The sequence below is a fragment of the Chlamydotis macqueenii genome, chromosome 10, assembly GCF_036417535.1.
Source record: "Chlamydotis macqueenii isolate bChlMac1 chromosome 10, bChlMac1.mat, whole genome shotgun sequence".
Taxonomy (NCBI): domain Eukaryota; kingdom Metazoa; phylum Chordata; class Aves; order Otidiformes; family Otididae; genus Chlamydotis; species Chlamydotis macqueenii.
This window is the reverse complement of record NC_141565.1, coordinates 18,490,001-18,503,365: the sequence shown is the minus strand read 5'-3', so window position 1 is coordinate 18,503,365 and position 13,365 is coordinate 18,490,001. Positions and strand designations below refer to the sequence as shown.

The 13,365-nt window shown below is 42.3% G+C and overlaps 1 protein-coding gene across 19 annotated transcripts in view; it reads left to right on the top strand.

Moving 5' to 3' along the window:
- The window catches only part of FOXP1 (forkhead box P1), a 382,770-nt gene that overhangs the window by 327,448 nt on the left and 41,957 nt on the right, over positions 1-13,365 (top strand). For all 19 annotated transcript variants that reach the window (XM_086755804.1, XM_086755817.1, XM_086755816.1 and 16 more), the window contains one exon: positions 8,765-8,869. In XM_086755804.1, coding sequence (XP_086611930.1) covers positions 8,765-8,869 — 105 coding nt within the window. The remainder of the gene's footprint in view (positions 1-8,764; positions 8,870-13,365) is intronic.

Sequence of the window (13,365 nt, the reverse complement as noted above, 5' to 3'; positions counted from 1 at the left end):
TCATGTTATATTGTACTGCTAAGATATTGAGTAGCATTTAAAGTAAAACTCCACCATTAAGCTGTATAAACTTTATCCGTTTCTCTATAGTTTAATGGAAAAAAATGAGTTTCTCAGTAAAATGACATCATTTTTCCCAGGTTGTAATGTTCACTTTACAACTGTTTTTCTTTAATTCAATTTATTTTACTTTTCTTTTTCTTGGCATTCTTTTTTTTTCTTGCAGTTTGGAGAGGGGGAAATCTCTTTTTGTAAAGCAGCTAGGTACTGCGCAGTCCTCTTTTCCCTTCTCCCCCCTCCTCGACATCTTGTGCTGATCTGGAGCCCTGTTTTTCTCAGTCAGACAAGGTTGTATTTTCAAAGCAGTGAGATGCGCGTTGAAATTTGGTTATTGGGATTTGTGGCTTTACCTGCTGCACGGTGAGGGAAGGAGCCCAAGGAAAATTTCTCTTGCATTGCTGCTGCTGGAGCAGGGTTTGTGTGATGCCATGGGGTGTTTTTCCTTATAGCTGGTGTTTTTAAGGTGGGAGGGCTGAAATTTTCCCTCTGTGGTCAGGAAAGACATATGTATATTTTAAAATGTGTTCTTCTCATTAAAACAACGATATAAGCCCAGGCAGGGAAACTGCTAATATGTGTTGCAGCTTGTCATTTGGGGCTGCGTGAATAAAGCGGAGAGCTATTCCTTTGGGAAACAATCTCGGGAACTGAGCAACGGATCCACTAGCGGGCGAATTCTTTTTAACTGTGATTTTCCTTTTTGTGCGTACTCAAAAATAACATCACGACGGGCCCTTAAATACCATTTCATAGAGAGAGCGCAATTTCCCCAGCACAGGTGGTGCTAATATAGGACAGTCCCCCAGGCACTTGTCGCCAGGAGTTGTACAGCTTGTTCAGTGTCTGCATCCATATGGCAATCTGTCCCATTCACAGAAAGACATTGTAGCTGTGCCTGTGGGTGCTGTGGTCAATGTAGTGGAAAAAGTAGATTTTTAACTCTCAGCAACCTATGTTCTGCTGTTTGTTTTATTGTAGGATCCAATTTATAACATGGGGGAAGAAAAATCAGCTCTGAGCAAATTCCAGAACAATCTCGCTGGCTTCAGTTTTTGTTTATTCTTGGAGCGCATGGTTAATCAGCAGGTGCACCAGCCCTGCGCCCAGCGCCGCTCTAATGAACAGTTTACAGGAAGTCTTGCTCGGAAGAAACATTTTCCTCCTTGTTTATACTGTGTATTAACTCAGAAGTTGCAAAGCTGTAAACTATGTTAGCTGACCATACGTGTCACGCAAGTCTGTTTCTTACTACTTTTTTTTTTTCCATTTTCTTTTTTTCTTTCCCTTCTTTTTTTTTTGCAATGTTGCGTGGGTTTCCGTGGATGTGCTGTACTCAGGAGGGATGTTGAGCCCCTCGGTGCCATGCGTTGCAACGCTGCCCAGCCAGGAGCTGGTGGCTGCCCCTGAAAAAAGGGACAGATCACAGCAAAAGATCTCTCTGAAAAACAGGGGCTGAAGTGTTAGCATTGCACAGCAGCTCAAATGTAAACAAGTGAATGTGATTTATGGCTGCTCTGGTATCTATCATTCCAACGCCAAATGTTGTTCTGTTTTACTGTGACTATTTGTTATGCCTTTTAGTAAACACAAACAAATAGACGCCTAGCACCTGCAGCAGCATATGATATTTACACTACCTGTGTGATTCAGCACGCTTCCCTGGGGAAGTAGGCTTGTGTCCTCTCAGTTTTAGTGCTTTTTAAAATAGCATTCTTCAAAGGGAAAGCATGTGGCAGAGAAAATTCAGTGCTTTAACTGTATTTCTCCCTTGGAGTCATTATTTATCTTAATTATTTTTTTTATAAACATTTTCCCAAAGGGCACTTTCCTAGCTGCCGCAGGGGTGTGCGGTGGGTGAAGGCTCACCCAGTGAGCTGCCAGGCTGTATGTGATGTGACAGTCACCTTCTGCACGGGTTTCCTTGTGCCGGTGGGACCGGGGGAAAAATACTGACGTGGATAATTTGTGTTCGTATTTGTTGACGTATCACCGGTTTATATAAGGGTGAAAGACTTGCCTCAACTCTAAATGTAACAGAATAGAATTTTGTTAAACAAGAATAGATCTTGTTTCTCAGTGTTTTCTTTTACTATAAATTTAAATGTAACAACAGAATATAAATTACAGTACAATAAGATCGGCAAACAGGATCTTTTTCCAAAGTATGTATATACGTTTGTAATTTTACACCTCAGCCTCAGTGAAGTCCAAGGTCTAATCCTGTGTTTTTAAACTTACGCATGTTCTTAAAAGCGTTGCTGAATTGGGGCCAAAGCCTTGGCAGTGCCACCTCCCTCTGCCGTACGAATTGGGTGTGTAAGAGGGATGGGACTGCTGTGCTGAAAGTCAGTTAAAAAAAACCAAACCAACAAAAACCATAAAAAACAACCCCAAAACCCAAGAAAGTGGTAGGATCATGGTTTTTTCCTAATTAAACTAAGATACTGAGTCAATCCATTTTCATCTGAATAAATTAGGAGGCTGTTCAGAGACGAATAAAATGAGATTTAGCAGGGATAAGTAGAAAGTAGCCCAGCTAGGAAATAAAAATTCCAAACTGCCGTTTTGACACGACACGTCAGCTGCTCAGCATCGGTTGTGTGGGAAATGGCTGAGGCATAATCGGGGTTGAGAAATTAAGGTGGGACACTCTGTGCCATGTCTTAGTTAAAAAGGTAAACGCAGTCATGGGAGGCGTAAACACGCGTGTTGCATCCGAGTCCTCCTTTATTCCTGTTCCACTTTATGCAGAACCAGTTAAACCACAATCAGAGTGCGATGTAAAATTGGCCACTCTCTTGCAGAAAGGATAAAGGAGCTGGAGCAAATACAGAGGAGAGCAGCTAGGATGATAAAGGAGTTGGAGGGAATAGGCTATGAAGACAGATTAAAGGGAATTAAAGATCTACACCCTGGAAAAATAGAGGCTCTAGGAGGATGTGATTATGGTATGTAAGTACATGAAGTGATGCTACAAAGAAGAAGAGGGGAAAAAATTGTTCTCATTAGTTAGCAGTGCTGGAATTTAAAATCCAGCGTTTCAAATTGTGTGTGTCTGGGTGTATTTGATGTACTTTCCACCTCAGTACCTAGGCACGAGGTTGAAATAAAAAATAGTAGAGAAACTCGTTAATTCAAGTGCAGGAATGGAACCTCCACCCGAGATAAGTGATGGATTCCATACTGGGTTGGTTTTTTTTGCAATGGGCATTTCTTGTAAATGGTCTAGAAATACTTTCAGGTCCTCCAAGGAGAGGATGTAGGGCAGTGGCTGTCCAGGCCCGTGGCTGGAAGAGGGGGTGCCACTGGAAGGAGGTACGTGGTGCGTTTGGAGTGCTGGAGGGTCGTAATGCTGATTAATAATCCAAACCATCAGTGCACAGATCAAAACCAGGAGACGATGTGTATAATTATCCTGTCTGGTTATACTCTTGCAGTGGGGATGAGGGTAGAGGAGAAGGGGAATGTTCGCCAGATTTTGTCTTAGTCTTGCTGCAAATGCTCCAGCTTTCTCCTTGCAACAGGCATTTAGAGAAGAGTGCCACAAGAGGTGTAAGGATGGGGACAGTGATTTGGGGTGCATAGCTGACCCTGTGTTACAACAGCAATGCTGTGGCTCTGCATTTTATTTTTTTTTTTCCCCTTATACTCCAAGTTAGTGCACACCGATTAGAAGACAGGATTTCAGCCTGTAGGCTGCAGTTTTAACCTGATTTGTCTTAAATTGGTGTAGTCATTTAAAATGTAATATACCACTCCTGTTACTTCCAATAGGGCTTGATGTAAAACATGAGCTGCTTCTAGTCCTGGGTCTGGATGTGGACTGAAGTAATGAGGAAGGGGAGAAACACAGCTTTAGAAAGCATCCACACATATGAAAGCAGCTCTAGGAAGAGCTGCTGCTGGCCACACACATCAAATGCCACCTCTCCCAAAGGCATGTGACCCTCTGCTAAGCTTTATCCAGCAGTGGAGAGGCATTTACCCTGCTTACAGTTCTCTGTTCAGATCAAATACTTGATTTCTGGGCAGCTACTGAGGCTTGGACAGAGCATTACTATCTAGAAGTAGTCCATTTCAGTATATGGCTTCTTGATTTTTTTTTTTTAATTTTTTTAAAATCATTATTATTTTTCATTACTGGCATTTTTTAAATTCACAGTTTAGAGAGGAAAGGAGTGTACAGGACCAAAATTATGACATTTTATCCCGGCGGCTGTGCCATCCACATCAGTCCAAAGGGGGAGCGCGGTGTGAGACCGAGCCCTGTACACGACCACTGGCTTCATGGCACCTGGCAAAGACGAGGTCGCTTCCTGTTGCCCCTGAGAAATAAAATAAAATAAAAAAAAAAAGCCAATTCTGCAGTTTCTGTGGGTGCTCTGCTCAGACCCTTTCAAGAGGAAAGCAGGAGATGTGGTATTGATTTTTCAGTGTGCAGGTGGCTCAGGCATGTTCTCCACACCGTTAGAACGTGAGCAGATGCTTCATAACTGTAATAGAAAATCAAGGCTGCTTCCCTACATCACTGACTTCCCCCCGTGTTTTGGCAAAGATTGTTGGCCCAAGCAGATGTGGGAGAGAGAGAGTGGAGTACGAAGTATGTCAGCATCATGAATATTTAAAATATAGTCCACTGTGTGGCAGAAGTACTGTTACTGAGGCTTCTGCTTAGCTGGTTTTTATATCCACCCGTGACGTTTTTGCCAGTGCTTCCAAGCATGGTCCCCAGTTTCACAGGGTTAGTAAGTATGGGTTGGATTAAACCATACAACACAGGGAGCGTTCATGCTGGTGCTTCGGTCACTACTGTGCTGATACCCAGTGTGCTCCTGTCTCTCTTTTGGGTATGCTGTCATTTGTACTCTCCGTGGGGGCTTAGCTGTCTGTGGTTTCTCTGTTTCCCGTGGTTGTGTGTCCCAGAGTGTGATTCTTCAGTGATGCTGTAGGACAGGAGATTTGCTTTCCAGACCCTCTGGAGATCCTTGGGGTTACAAAGCGCCATAGAGTAAAGAAGGCAGAGGTAAAAACTCTCCTCTACCCAGCAAGCACAGAGGAGCTGTGCAAGTGCTTGGCTCTTCTTCCCTCCCCTCCTTACTGGAAGTGGGGCTGGAGGTAGCAGAAAATAAGTGGACACTTCCCACATGGATTTCGTTACTCTGTCGTATGTCATGAATAAGCTGACTTACGCAAGATGTTTTACTTGCCAGAGTGTTACTTACTGTACTTCGATGTAATAATGCTGCACTATTGCATTATTTGGAAATAATTCTATTGTGTTGAGCATTTTATATGCAAATACCTTATGAGGAGAAAAAAACCCCACGTAATCTTGTTTTTTACATAATTCATTCCTTCACTTCTTTGAAAATTATGTCTTGTTATAAAATCACTTCCACTAACTAGTGTTGCATCACCAGTACCCGACCACGAATATGCGTTCCTGGGAAGGAGAGGGTGACAGAAACAAACACCTACTCTAATGTGTCATTAGAAATCAAACAGACCTAAAACTCGCTTCTGCTTGCCAGTGCTCAGATCTTCTAAAAGTCTGTCTCCGGCAGCGAGACCAAGGATGCATCCAGATTACGGAAACTGTGATTGCATACAGACAAAATATCATTGAACAATTTAAGATTATAGGTTTGCATTGTACTCACATAGCTGTTTGTTTATGTATTGGATTAAAATCTTCATTTTCCACCTCTGTTTGCTCAAACAAAGTGAGTACTTAGATCAGCTAAACAGAGTTCTCCATTCATTTCCACTGGCTGTATCCTTTGTGCGTTACATCCGCTTCTGTATAAACCCGCTCTTTGTTTTGTTTTGAGGTGCCGCTTCAGGCTTTATCAGGGAACAAGTGGCAATCTATAATATCTTCAAAAGTGGGATGGATAAAATAGCAGTAATCTGATACTGACACATAAAGGTCACGGAAAGGCACCACTGAAACTCCCCCCGGAGCGAGATGGGAATAGCTGCCTTCGGAAAGGCACGCTGCCTACGAAGGGAGCCTGCGTTTGTCTTTCAGTACCGAGGCTTTGGTGGTTTTTTTTTTTGAAGTGTCTATTTTTGGTAAGTTGAAGTAGTCACTCTGCTTTGTCGAATGGCAGTGGAGGCTATACGTAGGTGTTAAGTATGTTACTCTTAGCGTCCTGTTAGCAAAATGACCTTTTAAGTTCCCGTTTACAGTCAACAGAAATCTTTCTGGTTATTGACAGCACCAGACTTTGACATCCTGAACATCGTTTACAGTTTGCTACTCTCTTGGTCATGCAGTCATTTCCTTTGGACACAATACCGGGGTATCGTGTCCTACATAGTTTGTCTTGTCCTGTGCAAGTTCCCTGGAAAGAAAAGAGATTTGCACTTGGGTTTAAAAAATAAATATGAATCTCCGTAGGGCTCTTTCCGTTGACTTGGCCGTGGCCTTTAGGCTCTCACAGAAAAACTTTTAAAAACCCTGCTGGGGGTTTAAGCCATGTGACTCCTGTTGATATTATGAGATTTACAGTGCGTAAAACCCACACGGGACTGACTCCTTACTCTGCATTGCACGGCGTTTCTACAGTCATCTGGGTGTACGGGTAACGCACGTCGTGTAAATAAATAGAATGAAATTTTTTTTTGCCTTCTGCCAAACACACTGAAATCGTAACTCTCATACGTAGTCTTCGTGGACTTTAATGGAGTGTTAACATGAAAGCCTACTTTCTCACCCTTTGCTGTATTCAGGTGTGGAAGCAGATGATAAAACCCATTATATCCTCTGAATTATTCTTTTCCGATGTGTGTGGAGGGCGTTTGACCATATGCCTGTCTGGCTTGGGCAGGCAGTGTTCTTTCAGCCATCCTTCCTCTTTTTCAGCTGGGGAAACGTGTGGTGTAGCTTTTTTTTAATTTCCTTGCAAGGAATGCATCGGTCCCTTTGTTCTTTTAAAAACTTATCTGATAGAGCTTCTCCCCACTTGCACTTTTTAAAAAAAATGAATAAGTTAAACTGGTGCAATATTCCTTTATAGAAAATACCTTTGTAAGGCTCTTCACCCACAGTGAGTTTTTTTAGGAAATTACCTTGCACATACTTACATTTATACTTGAAGAACTATTTGTAAGCAGCCAAAAATAACATTTTGATGAAATAATGAATTAGGATTGTGTACAACTCTTAATACCTTTTCCAGTCAGGTCTGTACCTTTTTTTAATTAAAAAAAAAAAAACCCCAAAAACAAGAACAAACCACCTTCAATTACGTTCAGATTCTTGTTGGGCCTGAAGTCCAAAGTGGCAAAATCTCAGCAATAATTTCTCTTGCAACTTCTTCGCATTTGGGATGACATCTCAGGGGAACGTTCTGTGATGATCTTGCTATCCAGTGCATCAGAAATAATACAAGAACAGAATTTAGTTGTAGTACGCAGACAGATAGCATTGCAGAACAAGAACAAACAGCATTTCCACATGTGTATAAAAGTAAAATGGCAGCAAGTAGGTGTTTATCATAACGTTACCTGTAATCTGGGATAAAATAAGTCATAAAAGCCACACCTAGATGCTGGTATGTGTTCATATCCTTTGTGTATGTTTGAAGTTCATAACACAGCACAGGCATACTGTAGCAAAAAGATTTGCTATGAAAAATAGATATGTGTGTGGGCATAAAATAGAGTTTTCAGTATTATTTTGACATTTTATTTTTAAAGTCATGTAAGGTTATGGAAAATTTTGCAAAAATAATTCCTTTACTTTAGAAGTTTCCATGCAGAAGTTGAATAAAGAAGATATTTTAGAATATGGTTCATCAGTTAGTGCAACAGATACATTTCCCTGAGCACCACATGGCCCGGATCAAAGCGTCTCATGACTTGGATCAGTGCAGCCAAATCATTACGTATTGATTGGAATCCCACTGAAGGATTAACCCCTTAGTGCTCATATGATTTTTTTTCTTTAACCCTGGTTTCAGTAGTTATAAAGCTCTGTGACGTTCTTGCCAAATCTTAGCAAGGTTAATAGCCCCCACTCACCTGAGAAATCCTTTGATTACATGGTTTCTTTTTTTATTATGGATTTTGGATTTGAATATAGTGGTGAATCTTCTTTATTGGGACATAAGGTGGCTGTACTTGTGCAAAGAAACAGCAGGTGAGAGGAGGGGAAAACCAAACAAAGTGAAAACCAACCAAAAAAAAAAAAAAAAAGCCCAGTAAATAAATAACATGGTGGGAAAGCCAAGGCTGGAAACTTGGTGCTCTTCCTCTTTCTCTAGCGATGAGGAAAGCCTCAGGTCCGGTTGTATTGTGTTATAAGAATACACTGCTGCATGGAGATGACTTTTGTTCCTGATGAAGTTGAATTGTAAATATGCAGTGTTCATAAATTTCGTAGCAAAATATCAAGCAGGATATTAAGCAGGTCTGTCAAATGATTTCTCCCCCGTCCATGTTAATTTAAATTCTTTACAAAGCTTTTAATTAATGAATGAAATGTAGGAGGATAGCTAAGTGAGAATGACATGTTTCGCACTGCAAATGGTATTTAATTCTGTTTTGAAAAACCATGGGCAGAGTCAGGTGGGTACCGTGAGATGTTCAGGATGTTTCAGGATCTGTTGTTTGCTGCTCTTAAGAGTCTTTGTGAAGATTAATTGGCACGGTACCTTCAGTTACGCCACTTTTTCTCTTTTCTCTTTCTCTCCTCCAGTTTATCCCATGAGGAGCACTCACACAGCCATCCGCTCTATGGACATGGCGTATGCAAATGGCCGGGCTGTGAAGCCGTATGTGAAGACTTCCAGTCGTTTCTAAAGTAAGGATGGTTTTTTTGGCACTCGCATTGTACAGAAAGCATGCCCTGAAATTTTGTGTGCTCTCACTCACTGTGGGCCTGATGCAAAGCCCATTGAAGTCAACAGAGAGCTCCCTTTCACTTCAGTGGCTTTTGGATCAGGCTCAAGAACGTTTTAACAGGGGATAGTAAATTAGCCCCATGGGGAAAGTATGGTCTTGCTCAGTGTATTACTGTAAAATACAGTGTTTGCAGTTTCGTAGCTTTTTTTTTAATTTGTTTAAATAATTTTTAAGTTGCAGTATTGATAATGTAAACAATACAACCTTGATTTAACCTTGATTTCAGTTTTATTTAGAAATTTAGTCTTAAATTAACTCCATAATTGAACAGAGAATTGCAGAACATCACGTGAAATTTAATTTATGTCAAATAAGTAACTAATGAACAAAGTCTACACTACTAAAAATAAACTATAATTATATTAATTGGGCCCCTGCAGTTTGCTGCAGACCTTTCCTTGCTGCCAAAGAACACAGTTTTACACGTTGCATAAACAGTGCATTATGGACTAGTATGTGGTAATGCGTGCATCCCGATGTAGGGAAGGACAGGCAGAGCTCTAATAACTTACACATGGCTGCTCCACACCTAAACCATCAGCCTCACCCCTCCAAGCTGGAGCAAAAAGTGTTCCCATCACAGAAGGGTTTTCTGTCTGGGTAGATCACCAGGTACACATGTGCTTTGGGTGCATCCAGGTTCTTGCAGGTTTGAGCACTGATCTTTTCTCAAGTAGTGTGGCTGTTTGATTGTAGGATCAGAAAAGACCAACTGCCAAAGCAATGTCTATGGTTTAAGTGCACAAAGGGACAAATTCTGCTCTCATTTACAGTGGTGATCTCATGAAGTTAGTCCACATAAATACACTGGATTCTTCAGGAGGGTCAAGTAGGATTAGTCCCAAAATGTTCAGCTGTATCTATGCTTTCTGGGGCAGTTCCCTGGATTTTTATGTGAGGGAGGGAAGGCTGACAGCAAGCAGATTATGTTTGTTGGATGATGTTAGATGATACAGACAGGTTTTTGCTCCAGAAGAGAATGGGCCGATTCTGCTTCCACTGGCAGAACTCTCCTGGATTCAGTAGGAGCAGCACTGGTCCTCTTAAAAATGTATGTTACACATAAGGAATGGTACAGTAATGAGAAGGTTCTCATTACAAGAGGATTACAAAATAAGAAGGTACTAGTCATAAATTTCCGTGAAGGGTGGCCTCATTTCTTTTAATTCATCCTGTTGTTCACTTAAGTGAAATAAATGCTAATCTCACCATACTTGCCAGCTCATTCATATTCATATGCCATACTATAGCATTTAGACCGTTAAGACAATTCTCATTTTTATTGCACTTAAAGCACGGAAAAGGTGCTGTGCTAGCCTTAGATATTGGAATAACGTGTGTAGTCAGATAAGGTCAGATTATGCCACCTTTGCTTCTTGTGCTAGTCCCCGGTTCCAGATTAGATCTGTTGGTTTCAGGAAAATTTCTTACAGAGCAGTGAACTGCTTGATGTGACCGTGCGTAGAAAATACAGCCCTTAAGTTGCACGGAATGGGGTAGAGGCAAGGTTGATTTTGATGGTATTTTGGAGATGTTTCAGTAAGTAGACCAAGTCTACCAGTTCACCTGGAGGAGATAGCTGGGGCAAACAATGGGTAGGAATAACCTGAAAACCATTACCCGCCCAGGCTGGACCTGAAGCAGCTCCATCTACTCCCAGCTCCAACAATTCTGGTTCTTTTATCACTCGCTTATCGTCAGTCCTTTTTTTTTTTTTTTTTTGCCATTGAAACCTTTCAACAGAAGTATTTCATGTGACTTTCTTAAACCCATCGGCTTGTGTAAATTTTCTCATTACCCAAATTCTGCAGTGTCCAGACAAAGTCTTATTGTTCAGAGAGATATTTAACCCAGAACGAATGCAGACATGAATGTCCCCGAGCAGCGTATTGACACTGTTAGGAAGCGCGCGTTGCTTCATGAAGTGAGACCATAGCCTTCCGTGTCTCCTGTGGAGCATCCGTCCTTAAAATATATTGCCGTTTATCAGAATTCATTACTCAATGAAAAGATAACAGGTAGATGCTTGAAGTTTCTTCCTGGTACTTGTCTAATCTGTGAAGCTCTTTCGACAGTCCCCTCAAGAGAAAAGCTCTTGTTTACCAAGTGAAATAAGCTCGTGTATCAATTGAGCATTGCTTAATTTCACTTACCTCGCTAAAAAAGCCTGTTAGAAAAAGCAAAGAGGAGTTACATGTGGAATGAAAGCTCTGTGTGCCACTGAAATGATTCTACAGTTAAGGGAGAAAAAAGGACTCACAGGTCTAAAACATGGTTCATTTCTTTTCCTCCTGAGGAAGAAATATCATAACTGTTGGTAAATCAAAACCAGAGATTTGACACTTTTCTGTGATCGTTCTGTAGTGTTTGTTCCCAAGGTGAGGTACACCACAGGGCCCTTGATTTCAAAGATAAATACTGTACAAATAACGATCCTAGTTGTCTTTCACTCACAGCCAACAGGAGGATGCTTATCAGAACCAGCAGATACATGAGCTATTGTACGCATCTATTTCCCTATTTCTTTCTGAAATAAGTTGCAATTTTAGCATTTTGAGTTTTTTTTTTTTCTTTTTTAATCTATCAGCCATTGGTTATCATGTGATGCAGTATCAGTTAGAGCTAACTGATAGCAGCAGGGGCTGCTGCTAAGCCTAATGAAACAGTAGCGCCCTGCGTGCTCCAGAATACTCCCTGAGCCTAAACCCAAAACCGAGCCCAAAACCAAAACCGAGCCCAGTCTCGCCGTGCTGACCTGCCGGCCCTCTGCCAAGCTGCGCGAGGAAGGTGAGGGCCGGAGGGTGCGCAGGCGTCCTGCGTGTTTAGCCAGGGCCCGTCTCGCAGGCAGCAGCGAAAGGAGCAATTAGCAGCACAGAGCGACTTTCCTTCAAAATTGACTGTATCCTTGATTTGATTTGCATGCGTTTAGAGACCGTTGCAGCTAGAAATATATACCTCTTCTACCGCAAGTTGTTCAGGAAATCCCTGTGCGAGGGAGGGCGGCTTATTCAGCAAGGAATCCAGGCATCCAGAGCAAAAAATGAAGAAGACTGAGTAGGGTTTTATTCCCTCCGCCACCTTTTTTTTTTTTTTTAATTTGATTGTGGTTTAGAAGTGCTTAATCATGGCTGTACCATTTTCAAATCAAATATATTCTCTAAAGGAGGGACACAGACCTTTGGAGAGATCTTGCAATCCTGTATTGCACTGATGCTAGTAATCTGCTTCATGTGAATTTAACTTTGATGAAACGAAGGGGAGTTTATGTGAAAGAAACTACTAAGTGCACTCTGTAATGTTTTCACAAGTGTTTTTATCATGGTAACATCTTGTTTACTTTAGTTGCCTGCCTAAAACTACTTGGAACATGTTAAGAAAACATTTCGAGAAAGCTTCTACAAAGAGGCTTTTGTTTAGCAGTAACTGTGAGACTGCTCAGCTCACAAAGGTGTTAACTTTCAACCCCTTAAGCACTTCCACATGAAATTCCAGCAACTATGTTTGTGGTTTTGGAAAAACAAAGTGTATATTAAAGAAACCAGGTATATGCTAATACATGTTGAAGTAGGCCGGAAATCGTAAATTGTTTCAAAGGCATTAATTGCTATCATTTGCATGTCCAAATGTTCTGCAGTGAAATCATCTGCCGTTAGCACAGCAGAGACGTTTTAATCGGAGAGGTAGCGAGGGCAGAGAAAAGGCTAGTCTGTGGATGTCTCTTTAGGTTCCTCAGTTCCTGGCAGGCCCGGTTAAACGGCCCCGGCCCTGAGGCGCGGCTGCTGCCGCCCGGGGCGGGGACGCACCCGGAGCCCCCATCCCGCTGACGGCGGGGACCCGCCTCGGCGACACCCGCCGACATTTTCCTTCCCGAGAGCCCGCCGCCCGCTGCCAGCCCGCCGTTTCCCCTTCCCGCCTTCCCGCTGACCCCTCCCGCCTGGCCGGGGCGGCCCCGATCCCACAGTGCCCTCTAGCGCTGCCGCCAGGCCCCGGAGCGGGGGACAGGCCCCGCTTCGGCCCGGCCGCGGCCGAGCCCACCGCGTTCCTACTTTCACACCCGTGCCCGCAGATTTTTTTACTCTCGGGCTGAGCGTTCGGGTTTTCTCGCAAAACATCTCCGCCACGAGCGAGGCGGGTATTTTTGCACATGGCGTGAACGCAGCCAGGCACATCGCGTTTTAGACCTTAAGGTGCTCTTAGTTGATGCCTCGCGTTATAATTTCCGGTGTGTAATCGGAAAGCATTACTTTGAGAGGCGAGGATCATCTTTGTTTCACACTTTTATTGACACTGTCTACCGTATTACTGCGATGTCTAAATGGTAAAATTTATTATTAGCAATAGTGTCACAAAAGTCTGAGACAGCGATTTTCCTTTCAATAAAAGTAGTTAAAAACC